General features: G+C 42.0%; 1 protein-coding gene across 1 annotated transcript in view; it reads right to left on the minus strand.

Moving 5' to 3' along the window:
* Positions 1-6,618: 6,618 nt before the first annotated feature.
* The window catches only part of LOC126089645 (uncharacterized), a 445,470-nt gene continuing 435,206 nt past the window's right edge, over positions 6,619-16,882 (minus strand). The window contains exons 7-8 of the mRNA XM_049906926.1: positions 14,351-14,650; positions 6,619-6,772 (exon numbers count right to left, since the gene is read on the minus strand). Of these exons, the coding sequence (XP_049762883.1) occupies positions 6,750-6,772; positions 14,351-14,650 (323 nt within the window). The 3' untranslated portion in view covers positions 6,619-6,749. The remainder of the gene's footprint in view (positions 6,773-14,350; positions 14,651-16,882) is intronic.

The following is a 16,882-nucleotide window of genomic DNA, read 5'->3' on the forward strand; positions in this document are numbered from 1 at the left end:
TTATTCCTATTATCTCCTTAAGCAGAGTTCTCCGACCCCAAGTTCCCTATTTCAAATTGTTCAGTGGAGCATCCTCTACGTCCCGTTAAATTTTTGCTCGCTCTTACGGAATCACACTTCCAGCATAGTGGCTCACGCCATCAAGGAAGTGAACAAGCGCCCGCGGCGTGCGAGCAATGCAAACAACGCTTCCGGAAACCACCTCTGCGGACAATAATATTTTGGATAAGCATTCTCCCTCTCACGCTCTGCCCGTTTCGCTTGTAGCCAATGATGTGGGGCCATCTAGAGCAGCAGGAGGAATTTTAAGCAATAACGCTTCTCCGGCATGTGTGCGGGAAAAAATCTCTTTAACCAGTGACGTTGGCCCACCAATGGTAGCCACATGAGTTTTAGCCAATAACCCCCTTCTTCAGAATTAACGCAGGAAAACTTCTCTTACTATCCAATGACGATGGTCCACCAATAGTTGCCCAGGGGTTTTTATCCCATAATCCTGCTTCTCTAGCACAAGCGCGAGAAAACTCCCCTTTATGAAGGAAGGCGATACTGGTCTCTGACAGTGCCCAATCTACACCACAAGATCCTGAAGAAAATCGTAGCAGAGGGATAGGAACGTCGATTGTTTGAAGAAATATGATGCGACGTAACTACCCAGGAGACTTTAACTTCAGACCAAATATTAGATTAATCACAGGAATCAGTAAAAGCTGTAAAATACGTTGCGATTTGAGGTGGGATGGCTACAACAAACAAATCCTAGAAAGAGTAGATGCCAAATAAATTAAAAGGGAGAATACGAAGGCAATGTGGTTCATCCACAGAGGAGGCAGCTAAAAAAACTCACTGTCGATAAGTTCTTGAGCATTGCACATCAGTCTGGGAGTCTTGTGAGGTGGAATTGACAGAAAGATTAAAAGCTCGTGTCCTCACGAATGAACGTGGGAGCATCAGAGGGGCGTTCATCGACCTCCAGTGGCAGACGCTAAAAGAGAGGAGTTTGAGTCATGGAGAAGTTTGCTGACAAACTTCAGTGAAAACACGATCGAACAAGAGCCAAACAACATATCTCTTTCTCTCCCATTTACTAAGGAAGTATAAGAGGAATTCGATTTGATACAGCATCTTAGCGGCTGTCATTATTCCAGCGAACCATTCTTACCAATTGCTTTGCCTTACGAATTTGCAGTAGTCACCCCATTTGTCCATTGTGAAAGATAAAAAAAATGGTTTGAAGGTATTTAAATGAAAGATAACTATTAACGGATTTCTAAATACGAGGAGTGCTTTTTAAGCAAGTACCGTTTTGACATTAAAAAAAAGACGTGCTAAGATATCTCAATAATTTTGTTTTTACATGAAAGCCTGTACCTTAATCTACGCACTGATGCCATTACAGTCTGATTCTTCTTTGTTTACATTGTGTACTGAGTGTTTAAGACACCTCCGATAATCGTGAGTCCCGCCGTCTGTGAAGTACGGGCTGTTATAAGATTTCTTAGTGCTAAAGGGCTAAAAGCGATCGGTATTCATCGTGAGGTCTGTGCAGTTTACGGAGAAAACGTTGAGTGATGGAATGGTAAGAAAGGGGGTGAGAGCATTTAAAGATGGCCGCATAAATGTGCATGATGAACAACTGAGTGGGCGTCCTTCTGTCGTTAATGAAAGTTTGGAGCAGGAAGTGGACAGTAAGGTGACAGAAAACAGACGCTTTACGATTTCCTCCTTGCCGGATGACTTTCCTAATGTTTCTCGTAGTGTTTTGTATGGTATTGTGACCGAGCACTTGAATTACCGAAAATGTTGACGGATGTGCACAAAACCAAACGTTTAGACAGTGAACTGACTCTCCTTGAGCGGTACCACAACGACGGTGATGATTCCTTAGGCCAAATTGTTACGGGCGATGAAACATGGGTGGCTTACGTCACACCAGAATCAAAGCGACCGTCCATGGACGTTGAGCAAGGACATGGTTTTGTTGCAAGACAATGCCCGTCCGCATGTGGCGAATCAGACCAAAGATCTCATCACAGCTTTTCGATGGGAAACTCTAGATCATCCGCCGTGCAGCCGCGATCTTGCGCCCAGTGACTGCCATCTGATCCAGCACTTGAAGAAACACCTGGCCGGTCAGCGTCTTCAAGACGATGACGAAGTCAAAACAGTGGTGATGCAGTGGCTAACAAGTCAGGTGGCAGACTTCTATGAGTAGGGTATACAAAAACTGGTACAACGTTATGATAAGTGCCTCAGTATTGACGGAAATTATGTAGAAAGTAGATGAAGGTACAGGCTTTCAGGTAAAAATAAAATTATTGAGATACCTTAGCATGTCTCTTTTTAATTTCAAAACGGTACTTAAAAAAACACGCCTCGTATATTTAGTTTTTCAGATTAATTCGTTATTGCGAATTATTCATTGACAACAGCATTATGCAATTTCAAGAGCCGCTGTTACAGCATACCTGCACGTTTTGAGCATGCTTGCGTATTTCTAGTTTGTAACGAAATGTGTTTATGTAAGATAATGACCATTATTTAAGAAATATAATACAATCTGTAAGAATAGTTTGTTTGGCCTACATCGTTTGATTAATAACAGCATATGACAAGCGAAAATGTAGCTTACTACACCTATGTTAATGTTACTACAGCCTTAAATACAGTGTAATGTTCTGTGTAAAGGAAACAAAGCATTGAAGCTAGATGTCGAAGTTCGTTGAACTGATCAGCATTATTAAAATTAGTGGAAACGAACTGCCTGCTTACGAATTCATATAAATGTTTCGGCAAGCACGGACTTGCTAAACGCCATGTCCTGTTTCTTTATCATTGTGAACATATACTTTTATTTTCTACTGTCTCGGGTAGAAAAGGCAATATAAATGTAAACAAAGGTGTGCACACGGTCACAAAAACGCAAAAAATTTTACTTGCTTGTTTTTCATGTCGAAGTCACATAGAAGTTACATTTTTGTTATTAATCTGTAAAAATTACGCAATGTTTTAGTCGTTCATATTTTCTGAAACACTTTTAAATCTTGAGGGAAATAAATAAATACTGCTCTCTTCTTGACAATGCACAAAATAACAGCTTCAAATTGGTACAAAATATTTATTGGCTTCATCAATGAATTATGGACTGTTACTTGCTATAAATATCATTTAAAATACAAACTTATGTGCGTATACGTTGAAATGTTTTCCTTATGTAATATCTTTCTACTTTTTTGGCATTTTATTACAGCGAAAAATTTTTCTAAATGGATAAAATATCTTACAAAATATATCACAAAATTTCACATACAAATTTCAATTGAACCATCATTGTTTCACAGACCACCACTTACTATTAGCCAAAGTTTATATTGTCACTGATAATCCAAATACTGTAAGTCTTTTTCTTCATAAGTATCGGGAATAAAATAAGCAAACATATATCTTCATATCTGCAGAGGATTTGCACTACTTATTAGTTACTACTGATGAAGTAATAAGTTTAAATATGTGACATGTTCAAGAAGGAGAACTGTGTCTTCCCTACACGTTTCCTGCGAACTTGTGGAACCCTTTGGGTTCGTAAGAAATTGGTATGAGATTAGATAACATATGGGCATCTGATAATAAATAGTTAAGTACATCAAATCTACATGTAATACTAAGAACTTAACAAGCGTAAGTACCCTATGGGCTAGCTGGAGAAACGGGAGAGTAACTTAGTTACTTGTAACCAGATTATGTAGCAAGCGAAGTCAAAAGAGCAAATATGATAGGATGATTACGCAGAGGAAATGTTGCTTGCTCTATTTTGAAATGATGAAGTCATTCTGCAACACGAATTTCGTCCTCTATGAAAAGAGTCAAATGCTCTATAATGAAAGAAAACCGATTTTAGTATAAGAGTTAATTGCGTTTTCATTGCGTCACACACTTTTAATGATTTAATTTATTCGTTAATTATATTGAGTAAAATATCAACAGTTGCAAGGTGCGATGATCTTTCGTTTCACATAGGATTTGTTTGTTACTACTGAGAAATGGATAGCATTTCATTACAGGATATACAGAGACCGGGCTTCGTCACTGGTTCGTTGACATTTAGCACACATTATCTCTTCACCTTGGACGTGCATCTTCCCTTTCATTAATGTTCTGTGGAGAGAATCACTCAGAACCTCTTAATTTCCATCCAAAGTTGACGAAGGTTCGCAGATGCACAGCCGTACTATTACAGTCATAGCATGAAAAGGATTTTCGTGTCTAACCAGCAAAATAACAGAACTTTCTCCACCTTTAAATTGCCCGCGGTTGAAAAAATATCTCTGAGCAAAAGACAGTCGAATTTTCTTTCAAACTCGATCCGTAATGCATGTGTGCTGGAACAAAGCCGCTATGATGCTCCTCTCGGCCACGTACTTGACATATTTTATGGCATTGTCATTTCAAGGGGGCAGCCTGAAATGTACTGGTGATTCCTGTGACCAGCAGAGTGATGAGTTTTAACACAAAAGGTAGGCTACCTACGAATAAGCGCTTTGACACATTCTTCTAATGCATTTGAACACTGCTGTCATGTACATCTACACAGAACGTAATCACAACACTTACTACGCTGAAGTGAACCCATTTTTAAAGAAAGAGGCGTCGGCGACAATTAGGTTATTTTGCACATCTGTAATGAAATGCTGACCACTTCTACGGCTTATTTTTTTGTAATCTTGATGCCAATATGATTTTCGTTCGCATTACTCTACTAGATAATCCAGAAATGTGATTCTAAATATTTTGTCATAAAAAATAGATGACGATAGGAGCCCGGCACTTGTCAGACATTGTTAATTCATAAAAAGGCCATCGAAAATTGTATAAAATGTTAAAATACTGTACAAAAATAGTTAGGCACAGACGCTTGGCATCTAACGAGATTTTGGAAAAGGAGACATCAAATTCCATTTTGGGGCTCAGTCTTTATGGCAGTCAATGGTAATATGTCTACATTTGATAGACATATCAGTTTTCAGGGCGCAGACTGACATGTCCTCCCTAATATTGTTCAGAGTCATTGTGAATACATTAATACGAAACTGCAAAAACGTTAAACTTAAAATATGTATCTACTGGTGACACACGAATCTATTTTTGCATTAACAGCAATATATTTACTGTACACCGAGTATAAAAGTAGTAAGTTTTCCTTTCAGGACTGAAGTATACTCACCGATAGAGTTTGTACGTGAGTGGGTGACAGTGTACAGTTGCAAGCAACAACGACTGTGTTTCTATATGGAAACTCTTAGTGATAGTTGATTTCTTGTAAAGTTGCCAGTGACTTTTCTGACAAGAAGAGCGCCCAGCAGTAGGATTTTTGTACTTATTTGTATTCATGCTAATTGAAATATCAATCTCGCACAGCAGTTTGATGGAACTCTAAAAAATTCTCCGGAAAATCAACTCTGAAAGACTCCCAAGGGAATAATTAACTGAAATTAATGCGATTTTTTACGACAGCTCATGTGGCATCAGAGGATAACTATGAAATCAGTGGATCGCTGATTCGAATCCCAATACCGTCGTCTTTTTACTTTTTTTTCCTTCGTTCAGTTCCGTTACATAGATCATTTAAATATAGAATTCATCAAATACATGCTAATTAACACATATGTAATAATAGTTTTGATGGAAAATGTACATATTCTTGTTTCTAATTACATACTGCATGCACTGCAAATACAAATTCGTAATAGCCAATGTTTTATAAAGCACTGTTAATAAAGATGTTTAATTTAAAAGAAAACATTCGAAATATATTAACCACATTTGTAAATTATCAGAGTAATACTTTAAATTTGCAATGAAAACTGTAATTTTGCGTGTGATATAATATTAGAAACAGGAAGACATACATTTTCATACAAACATGATGATTAGATATGTGCTGTTTATCACAAGTTTGATTAATTTTATTTTTAAATGATGCAGTTATTCGATTTCAACAAAAAAAGAAAAAAAACGAAAAACCATAGAGAGATTTGAACCAATGATCCATTGATTAGTTGGTTACTCTAATCCAACAGTACCTAGTGAGCCATACGATCCATCAGAAATTTCTCATTTACTTTGGTAAATTCATGGTCATTGGATAATTTCGAAGTCGATTTTCTCGATAATATTTAGTGTTGGACTGAAGTATTTTTGGTGGATGATAATTGAATTCTGAACGTCACGAACCATAAATGTAAAGAATTACAAAAATCCGATTACCAGGGATCTCTTAGTGTGTGTAAATAGTAATAAATAAGTATTGTGGGTGTTTCCTATTTCTTTCTCCACCAACCAAATACGGAAAAGAGGATAAATTAAGATAAATCTGTAAGTTTCGAAATCAGGTAAGTAATAAAGAAGTATATGGGAGTTTTCTCTCTGTCTGTGTCAAGATAGGAAGGCCACATGACTGTACACTAACAGAAACAAGGAGACACTTATATTTAGTGCCCACAGCTTTCAAGGCACCGTCCGTTAATGGGAACACGGAAATTTCTTGGCGTGAAACATTCCTTCACTCGTGCTGCGCCATCAAGTCCTTACAATTAATGCATAAGCCTTAAGTATCTCCGGTGCTGGCAGATCGACTCTCGGGAGGCCCGGAACCGCTTCGCTGCCTGGGCGCCTCCCTGGGAAGACGGCGGGGCTCTTTGGCCGCAGCGAACAGCGCGACCACCCACTGAATGTGCGTCTTACTTTCAGCCTCACTCGGACGCCGGGGCGCATTCTGCAAAACAAAAGCAAGTGAAATCATTATATGCTTCCGTAAATCCCGCTGCTACACACACCATCTACCTCTCTTGAAGCAAGCACATTGAACAAAAACTTCGTTCAAATGTTCTAATGTGTGTGAATGTCTAAGGGACCAAACTGCTGAAGTCATCGGCCTAGACTTACTCACTAATTAAACTAACTTATGCTAAGGACACCACACACCCCCATGCCCGTGGGAGGACTCGAACCTCCGGCGCGAGGGGCCGCACGATCCGTGACATGGCGCCTCAACCCACTACTCACAAACCTACGACAGAGCTCACACTTTCCACCCATGGTAAATTTTACAGTTACTGAAAAAAACCTATACGTCTACGTTACAAAAGTTCAGTTACACCAGTAGAACTATTTAAGAACTAACAATAATGGTCTCGAAATTTTCTGTCTACTAAGAAAGCAGCTACTTGTATTAATACTACTACAACACAGCCGATACCAATACCAGCAAAACTTCACAAAATTATTAGCTACAACCAAAAAATTAAAACGACCACTGTAACACTAAGTGAAGTTAAAACACTAAATGACAATTTTACTGAAATATTTCACTAGAAAGAATAATAAACGTCAGTTGAAAACTAAAGCACGAAATTTACTAAACGACTTCAACACACTGAAAACTATATAAAACACAGCGAGCGAACGATTACAAAAGTTTATTAAGTCATTATTTCGCCACAAACGGCACGCAACACCGCTGAAATCTATTAAATTTAATAACTGTATTACAGAGCATAAATAAGTTTGTCAGTACTTAGCTTATAACCGCTACGGCTGCAGTGCACGCCGCAAAATATAAACACACTACTGAGGCGCGAGGCTTAGACGAACGACGAAAGCAGACTCACAAATTATAGACCACTCGAGTCAATAACACAGGAAAAAAGACTGAGATTAATGAAAATCCACTATTAAGTTACTTTTACGGCAAATATTAAAACAAATAAACTTTAAAATAAGTAAATGAAGTTTAAAATATATAAAATATTAACGAGCTATTTCAACAGCAGTGCAGCACACGTGACGTCACACCAAAGACTCTTGTGTTGTAATTGCGTTTACGAGCGAAAACAGGTTGTTTACGGCAGGGTGCATATTCATTAGTGGCTGGCAATTGATTACAGAGTTACGCCATAATTATCAAGGTATTGAGGGATATTTTAGGGCAAGTTTTTAGTGGAAAACTGTGGTTTGCTGTGCGATCCCCAAATGCGCTAAACATAGCAGGCAAATATGTCATGTCTTTAAGATGCAGTCAAAATATTCTTTAGAGCTACTTTTACAAAGGAAGAGGACTGGCAAGATTCTGTGAGCACCCTTTGCCTACCAAGATCTCCCAAAGAATTTAATATTTGGTGTTGAACCGTAATGTGAGTGAAATTCTGTGGAGCAATATATACAAGAATGAGAAAGAATTTCTTACTTAAGTGCTAACATATTGGCAGAAACTTGAGATAGGACTGCAGAACCATCATCTTCTGAGAACCAAGACACTTTTTGTGTACAGGAAAGTAAAAGCAACAACAAGGAAGTTGAAGAGAGTGTTTCAGAGGGGAGAGAAATGTTTAATATTTCACAGAATACAAAGGGGAAAATATTCCAAATTTGAAGAAAATGTTGCACTGTTAGAGATGTTTGCAGGATATGTTGCTTATAGAGTTAAACGCAAACACCCCAAATTATCACATTTGTATGTTAATCTAACTGATCATGTAAACGTTTCGTGACAGAACTGGCTTCATACAATTTGAAGAAGATCCTTAATGAAGCCAACGGAAAGTTTTATGAAACTCATTTTGATAATGGAAACAGAATTTCAACAATTCAACGTCAATTTCATTGACTGTATCTCAAAAGTTTTTGTGAGGTTAATTGACATAATAAATAAGAAGTACCTAGGATTGGAGGGCTTTGCTGCAATATGTTTCATCATAATGAAAGCTATCAACAAGAAAAACATACAAAGGTAGTAAGTAAACTGAGAGTGAACAAAGACAAAAATTGAAAGAAAAACAAACAAACAAGTCGTAAGATAACTTTCCAAAATAGAACAATAATACCTGCTAATACAGTTCAAGAATTTAAATGACAGTACTGTCGTTTTCTCTGTACTACCAGTCTACATGGTCCAAGCCTGCGTGAGCTTCTTCACCCAGAAAAAAGTACTTCCCTCCGAGATTATGAAAGAGTTTGACGTTCTCCTGATCCTTACACTAGCATTTCACTGACCATAGAAAAAAATAATAAAATATATAGCTTTATAGTAATATTAACAATAATAATAATAATAATAACACACTAAAATATGGAACAGTCTCGATTACATTCATATCTGTGTATGAATTAGAATATGTGTGCGCAGTGTGCCTATAAGCTTCACTGCAACGCGGCGTGGCGAGAGGGTTCCCAGTGACGTCATAGCTCACAGTCTGTCTGCACGTGACCCCTACTGTGTATTCTAGTATCCGTGGAGAGTTATTATACCAAAAGAGCATTGATTTGCTTACCCTAACAAGAGAAGCTAGCACAGTTCAATAGTTCTCGAGTTGCTTTACTAAATTTTCCATAATTTAGCTATATTTTTCGAGACTGGGGCGAGACAAATGCCATTTGCACGTAAACCCATTTTGCAGCACTGATTCCATACGAGCGACTTCACGATGCGGTCATGGGCAGGTCCAAACACGACAGCTTGTTGGCTAAAGTCTAGGTCTGGACCAGCGGCAGTCACGGCGATTCTTTCTACGGCTCATAGTTTGGCAACGCGTCAGTTTCGCGTGGTCTATGGTATGATTCACTGACGTAAGCAATGAGCGGCGAGAACAGAAGCAATGTATTTCTAGCGCCTAAATCGCAATTATAGTTTCATTTGCTATTTTTCGGTATATTGGTGAGTTTTGAGAGAAATGTCTTGTGGTTGTGGCAGCGAGTGCTACAAAGTGGACTAGCTTAAGTGTTTTAGTTCTGCACGGCGACTTCGTCAGATGGTGCACGTCTCGTGGATTAAGTGCAGAGACACGAAAATGCATCAAATGTAATGGTGAAATGACTCTTAAAGAATCAAAGGTTTGTATGGATGGGATCATCTGGAAGAACAGCGAAAGCCGCCACTTTGAGTTAAGTCAATCGTTGTTTTTTTAATTCAGTCGTGGCAGAAGGTAGGTGGATCAATGTTTAGTAATAATCCAGCCACACGTTCGACACATTAAAACGGACTGATGCACCTGTTTTGTCTCATGATTTAATTAGAAAACATTGATCCACTTAGTGTACAAGCGCAGATCGATTGCGTAGCAACACAGAGCAGAGAAATGTTTAATTTCTCTTTCGAATATATCGTGGGCTGCGACGCTGTCGTTGGTTTGCAGATACTAGCACAGTTTAAACAACTGCAGCTCAAACAAGGAGTGATTAAATTTATAATCGTCGTCTACAGCAGTATTTTAAGTTTTTTTTCCGAGTCTATTACTTCGAAACAAGCCGTCTGCCCGCTGCCCTCTAATTGGTTGCGAAGCACAAACAACTGACTCACCTTCGTTTGTTCCCACCATACCTCACGGCAAGCGCTGACAACATTTCTGCACGAAACACGTAAGTACGCCATTGGCCCTATTCTAGACTTTTACCCAGTTGTTTCTGACACTCGGTCACGTCTCTACGTCGACCACCGTCGTACAGCAGTCACCAGTGGTCGGTTACATAACCGCCTGGTAGCAGTTCTACACAATCTGCAGCGCTCCAAAGCGACCAGTTTTAGAGAGCCTACACTGAGATGACAAGTCATGGAACAGTGACATGCACAACCAATAAAACGGCAAGGCATAGGCGGAGCTGTTACTTGTACACAGATGCTTCATATGAAAAGGTTTCCGAAGTGCTTATTACCGCACAACTGGAATTGAGAGACTTAGAACACAGAATGACAGTTGGAGCTAGATGCAGGAAATTCCATTTCGGAAATCGTTAGAGAATTCAACATTCAGACAGCCACAATGTCGAGAATATCACATATCAGGCATTACCTCACACCACGGACAACGCAGTGGCCGACGGCTGTCACTTAACGATCAAGAGCAGCGGCGTTTGCATAGAGTTGCTAGCAGATAAGAAACAGTGCGTGAAATAACAACAGAGATCACTGTGGGACGTACGACGAGCGTTTCCTGTAGGATGGTGTGACGAAATTTGGCGTTGACGGGTTGTGGCAGCTGGTGACCTACGCAAGTGCCTTTGGTAACATCACGAAGTCGCCTGCAGCGCCTCTCCTGAGCTCGTGATCATGTTTGTTGGACCCTAGATGCCTGGAAAACCGTGGTCTAATCAGATGAGTCGCGATTTTATCTGGTAAGAGGTGAGCTGCTGGTAGGGTCGAAGTGTGGCGCAAAACCCACGTAGCTATGGACTGAAGTTGTCAGCCGCGCGGGATTAGCCGAGCGGTCTTAGGCGCTGCAGTCATGGGCTGTGCGGCTGGTCCCGGCGGAGGTTCGAGTCATCCCTCGGGCATGGCTGTGTGTGTTTGTCCGTAGGATAATTTAGGTTAAGTAGTGTGTAAGCTTAGGGACTGATGACCTTAGCAGTTAAGTCCCGTAAGACTTCACACACATTTGAAGCCGGCCAGGGTGGCCGAGCGGTTCTAGGCACTACAGTCTGGAACCGCGCGACCGCTACGGTCGCAGGTTCGAATCCTGCCTCGGGCATGGATGTGTGTGATGTCTTTAGGTTAGTTAGGTTTAAGTAGTTCTAAGTTCTAGGGGACTGATGACCTCAGATGTTAAGTCCCGTAGTGCTCAGAGCCATTTTGAACACATTTGAACATTTTGAGCTGAAGTTGTCAACAAGGCGCTATGCAACCTGGTGGTGGCTCAGTAATGGTGAAGGCTTTGTTTACATGGAACAGGCTGGGTCCTCTGGTCCAACTGAACCGATCATTGAGACGAAATGGTTTTGTTTGGCTACATGGATACCATTTGCAGTCATTCGTTCCCAACCAAGCTATGAAATTGAAATGAAATTTGAGTGATGTCACTATGCCACAATTGTTCGTGATTGGTTTGGAGAACATTCTGAGCCATTCGAGGGAATGGTATAGCCACCCAGATCGCCCGATATGAATCACATCGAAAATCTGTAGGACGTAATCGAGAGTTCAGTTCGTGCACAGAATCCTGGACTGGCAAAACTTTTGCAATGATGAAAGGCTCTAGAGTATCATGGCTCAATACATTTGCAGGGGACTTTCAACAACTTGTTGATTCCATGCCACATCGACTTGCTGCACTACGCTAGACATAATGAGATCCGACACGATATTAGAACATATCCCATGACTTTAGTCACCTCAGTGTGTATACATAGAGAGAGCGGCCAAAGCTCCTTATCCCACACATGACTATTTTGCCAGAATTCGACTTACGTGATGTGTCTGTGAGATGAAAACAAGCACAGCTACACTAAGACCAGAAAGATCTCATGTGCTGACGGACAAAGACCGTCGAGCACTGCAGATACTGGTTGTAAGAAATCGCATAAATCCGTGGAAGGAAACACTTGTGAGTTCAGCTAGCACATTTGATACGTGCGTTCCGAATACACAGCGCCCGTATCGTTGGCAAGAGAGTTACGTCGCAGGTATACACCGACGTGACAAAGTCATAGGGTAGCGATATGCACAAATACAGATGGCGGTAGCATCGCGCACATAAGATCTAAAAGGGCAATCCATTGGCGGAGCTGTCATTTGTACACGGGTGATTCATGAAAAAAGACTTTAGTAAATTTCAGGTTTGTTTCAGTTTCTCTTCTTCTGACTAAACGTTACTTCAGCTATGCATATCTCACGAGAAGACTGTGAAAGTAAAAAATTGGAGAGATTTGAGCATTTATGGCCTACAAGCATTTGTTCTTCCAGCAAACCATTTGCGACTGGAACAGAAAGTGGGGGGAAATGCCATCGGTAAACCAAATACCTTTCGCCCCACACAAGACTTGCATTGTCATTCAGTTCTGAACTGTGTTAAGTATTTCAAGTCCTTAGCTCATTGTAAAGTTGGTTTAAAATCAATTGCAAAACCTGTAACGAAGATAAATACAAATAAGGATGTGATATCCATCTCTTCTTCACCTTTCTCTCTGCTGTGCATATCTGCCTGCTCATAACCCACCTGAAATTCAAAACGCCGATCGTGCAGGGCAGCCTAGATGTCAGATGTTACCAAACGTTTTCAACCCCAACCCTACCGAACAGACCAACAACAAAGTGGGTTAATATTGTGTTGTCATCCACCTCTGAGCTTTGCTTAAAATTTCTTGTCTTTAGCTCATTGGAAAGTTAATTTAAAATAATTTCCAAAAATTATCAAACAGAAAGACAGACAAGAATGTTGTATCCATCTACAAAAATGTAATCTCCTCTTCCCCCTGTCTCTGCTCTGTCAATCTCATCCACTGAAATGCATTCCAATACCATCTGCACAGCACAATGGTCTTGCAGTACAGCCTAGATGTCAGGTATTACTCAACTCCCCCCCCCCCCCCTACCTCTACCTCTACCGAACTTACCGACAAGGATACAGGTTAACATTGCATTGCCATCCATTACTGAACTATGTTTAAAATCAGTTTTCAGCTCGTCAGGAAGTTAATTTAAAATCATTTCCAAAAATTGCACCAAGCAGGCAGATAGGCAGGAAATGTTCTGAAACTGCCTGGCATATTGAAACTGTGTGCCGGACTGAGACTCGAACTCGGGACCTTTGCCTTTTGCGGACAAGTGCTCTACCAACTGAGCTACCCAAGCACGACTCACGTCCTGTCCTCACAGCTTTGCTTCTGCCAGTACCTCGTCTCTTACTTTCCAAACTTTACAGAAGCTCTCCTGCGAACCTGGCAGAACTTGCACTCCTGAAAGAAAGGATATTGCGAAGACATGGCTTAGCCACAGCCTGGGAAATGTTTCCAGAATGAGATTTTCACTCTGCAGTGGAGTGTGGGCTGATATGAAACTTCCTGGCAGTTTTAATCTGCCATGAAAATTCATATCAGCGCACACTCCGCTGAAGAGTGAAAATCTCATTCAAGAATGTTCTGTCTATCTACTCTTTCTCCCTCTCTCTGCTCTGCCAAGCCTGTCTGCTCATGGACCATCTGGAATGCATACCGGTATTATCCACAGAACACACAGCTTGTGTGGGGCAGCCTAATTGTCAGATGTTAGCTAAACGTTTTCATCCCCATCCTCACCGTACTGCACAGAGCGCCAAGAATGCGAGATAATATTCTGTTGTCATGCTATTCTGAGCTAGGTTTAAAAGTAGTCTTTAGCACGTTGGGAAGTTAGTTTAAAATCAGTTGCAAAATCTGTACTGAATTGACAGACAGACCAGAAAGCGACCTAGTAACAACATAATATTAAAGAAACAAAAAACAATTTTGTCTGTTCTGTTTGATAGCGAGGAAGATATACCTTCCAGGTTGAGCGCTGGCTGTGTTTACATACGAGACTGAAGTTATTTGATGGGGAGCTGAGACTTACTGCAGACTCTGCACTGCGCCTCGTCGCTGGCGTCGCCGCAGCCGTCGCGGCCGGAGCAGAGGATGGCGGTGGAGCGGCAGCGGCCATTGTCGCAGCGGAAGGGGCAGCGCGGGCCCGTGCGGGGGCGTGCGCGCAGCCGGAGGCGGCGGCGGGAGGCGGCGGTGGTCGGGGGCGGCACGCGGCACCACTGTGGCTCGTCGCTGGCGTCGGCGCACGACACCACCGCGTTGCACAGCTCGTAGTCGGGCAGGCAGCTCACTGATGCGGCGCCAGTGCACGGGAACGTGAAAGCCGGGCACGCTGTGGACAGTGTGGGGAACGCACAGTAGGGAAGACACCAAAGAGAGACATACATCGCATCAGTTACGCTCCTCTAGTATTGTATTGTATTGTATGTTAATCGGGGACCTAGAAACGACGGAGAGGCTCCGTCCCCACCGCAGCCACAGTCGTCCACTTCACCCCTCCGCCGCCCCACACCTAACCCAGGGTTATTGTGCGGTTCGGCACCAGGTGGACCACCAGGGAACGTCTCACACCAGACGAGTGTAACCCATATGTTTGCGTGGTAGAGTAATGGTGGTGTACGCGTACGTGGAGATCTTGTGTGCGCAGCAATTGCTGACATAGTGTAACTGAGGCGGAATAAGGGGAACCAGCTCGCATTCGCCGAGGCAGATGGAAAACCACCTAAAAACCATCCACAGAATGGCCGGTTCACCGGACCTCGACACAAATCCGCCGGGCGGATTCGTGCCGGGGACCAGGCGCTCCTTCCCGCCCTGAAAGCCATGCGTTAGACCGCACGGCCAACCGGGCGGGCCTCCTCTAGTATTAGTCGCCTGTGTTTTGCAGCTCCTGGTAATGTCGATCTACACTGAAGTGACAAAAGTCGTGGGATACCTCCAGACACCGCGTCGGCCCTCTTTCTCCCCGGCGCAGGGCAGCAACTCGACGGTGCATTGGCTCCAGAAATCACTGGAAGTCTCCTGTATAAATATTGAGCCACGCTGTCTCTATAGCCGTCCATAATTGCGGAAGTGTTGCCAAGGCAGGATTTTGTGCACCAACTGACCTCTCTACTATGTCGAGCGATCTGGGTGGCCAAATCACTCGCTTGAGTTGTTCAGAATGTTCTTCAAACCAATGGCGATGAACTGTGGCACGCTGACAAGCTGCACTGTCATCCATAAAAATTCGATGGTTGTTTGGGAACATAGAACATGAATGGCTGCAATATAATAATTTGCTAGATTTCTCGGTTGAGGATCCACGGCGCGAAAAGCCCGACTGAGATGGTTCCACCGATTCTCGATTGGGTTTAAATTCGGAGAGTCTGGTAACCAGGGGGAGCACAGTAAACTCATCCTGGTGCTCTTTGAACCGCGCATACACACTGCCAGCTGCATGACACGTTGCATTCTCCTGCTGGTAGATGCAACCGTGCTGAGGAAAACCAGACTGCATATAGGGGTTGACATGGTCTGCAGGTATCGACGCATACTTATGTTGATCTAATGTGCCCTCCAGAATGACGAGGTGATCCAGGGAAAGCCGCCAAAACGTTCTCCAGATCATAACAATCCCTCCTCCGGCCTGGAACCTTGGCTTTCAGATGTTACAAGTTGTACATGCAAATGGCCAACTGTTCGCATAAAATGTGATTGATCTGAAAAGCCACCGATGGCCACCAATAGACGTCCTCTTCCGGTACTGGCGTTCCAATTGCTGCCTTCCTCGCCAATGAACAGCAGCTATCATTGCTGCATGAACCAGGCATGTGCCCATTAGGGGCAACCTTCGCTGAACGATCGTGGGGGAGACACTGTTGGTAGACTCTTCATTCATCTAGGCAGTCAGTTACTCAACAGTTGCACGTCTATTTGTCCTTACACATTTCTACAGCCGTGTTCAACCTTGTCATCTATTGCCCACGGTGCACCACAGTTGCTCACTGTCGGTTTTCGATATCACCATTTTGCCACATATGGTATGCATTAACCACAGTGGCACGGAAACAACTTACAAACACAGCAATTTCGGAAATCTTCCAAACCTGGTCCAAAAGGCAACGATCATGTAATTTTGGACGTCCGCATTACGACAACGACTGCACTGTTTTCTGCATCCTCCCGAACATGCTTTATATACCCTCCATTGCTAGTACTGTCAACTGCCGCCTGTATGTAGTTATTTCAAGTAGTGACTTGCAAAAAACTTCACACATAATTTCAGACATTAACGAAAGTTTTTCCCCATGACGACTCCCACAAAATGATGAAAGGATAAAACTTATCTCTTTCTACATTTTCGTTGTTCTTGCAGTAAAACTACCGTATGAAGCATGATTTTTGACTTCATTGCTTCTTCACTACGAATTGTATTCAGGGCACATTTTACAGACAGTATTCACATATACCTCTGAATGTACCGGCGAAATTATATCGTCGTACGATTCATAGTTTAGGCGATATGGCATCAAAAACACTGAGATGCGTGAAAAATTGTCTCATCTTGAATGTCGTTTTTATT

Source organism: Schistocerca cancellata, chromosome 1, assembly GCF_023864275.1.
Source record: "Schistocerca cancellata isolate TAMUIC-IGC-003103 chromosome 1, iqSchCanc2.1, whole genome shotgun sequence".
Lineage (NCBI taxonomy): Eukaryota > Metazoa > Arthropoda > Insecta > Orthoptera > Acrididae > Schistocerca > Schistocerca cancellata.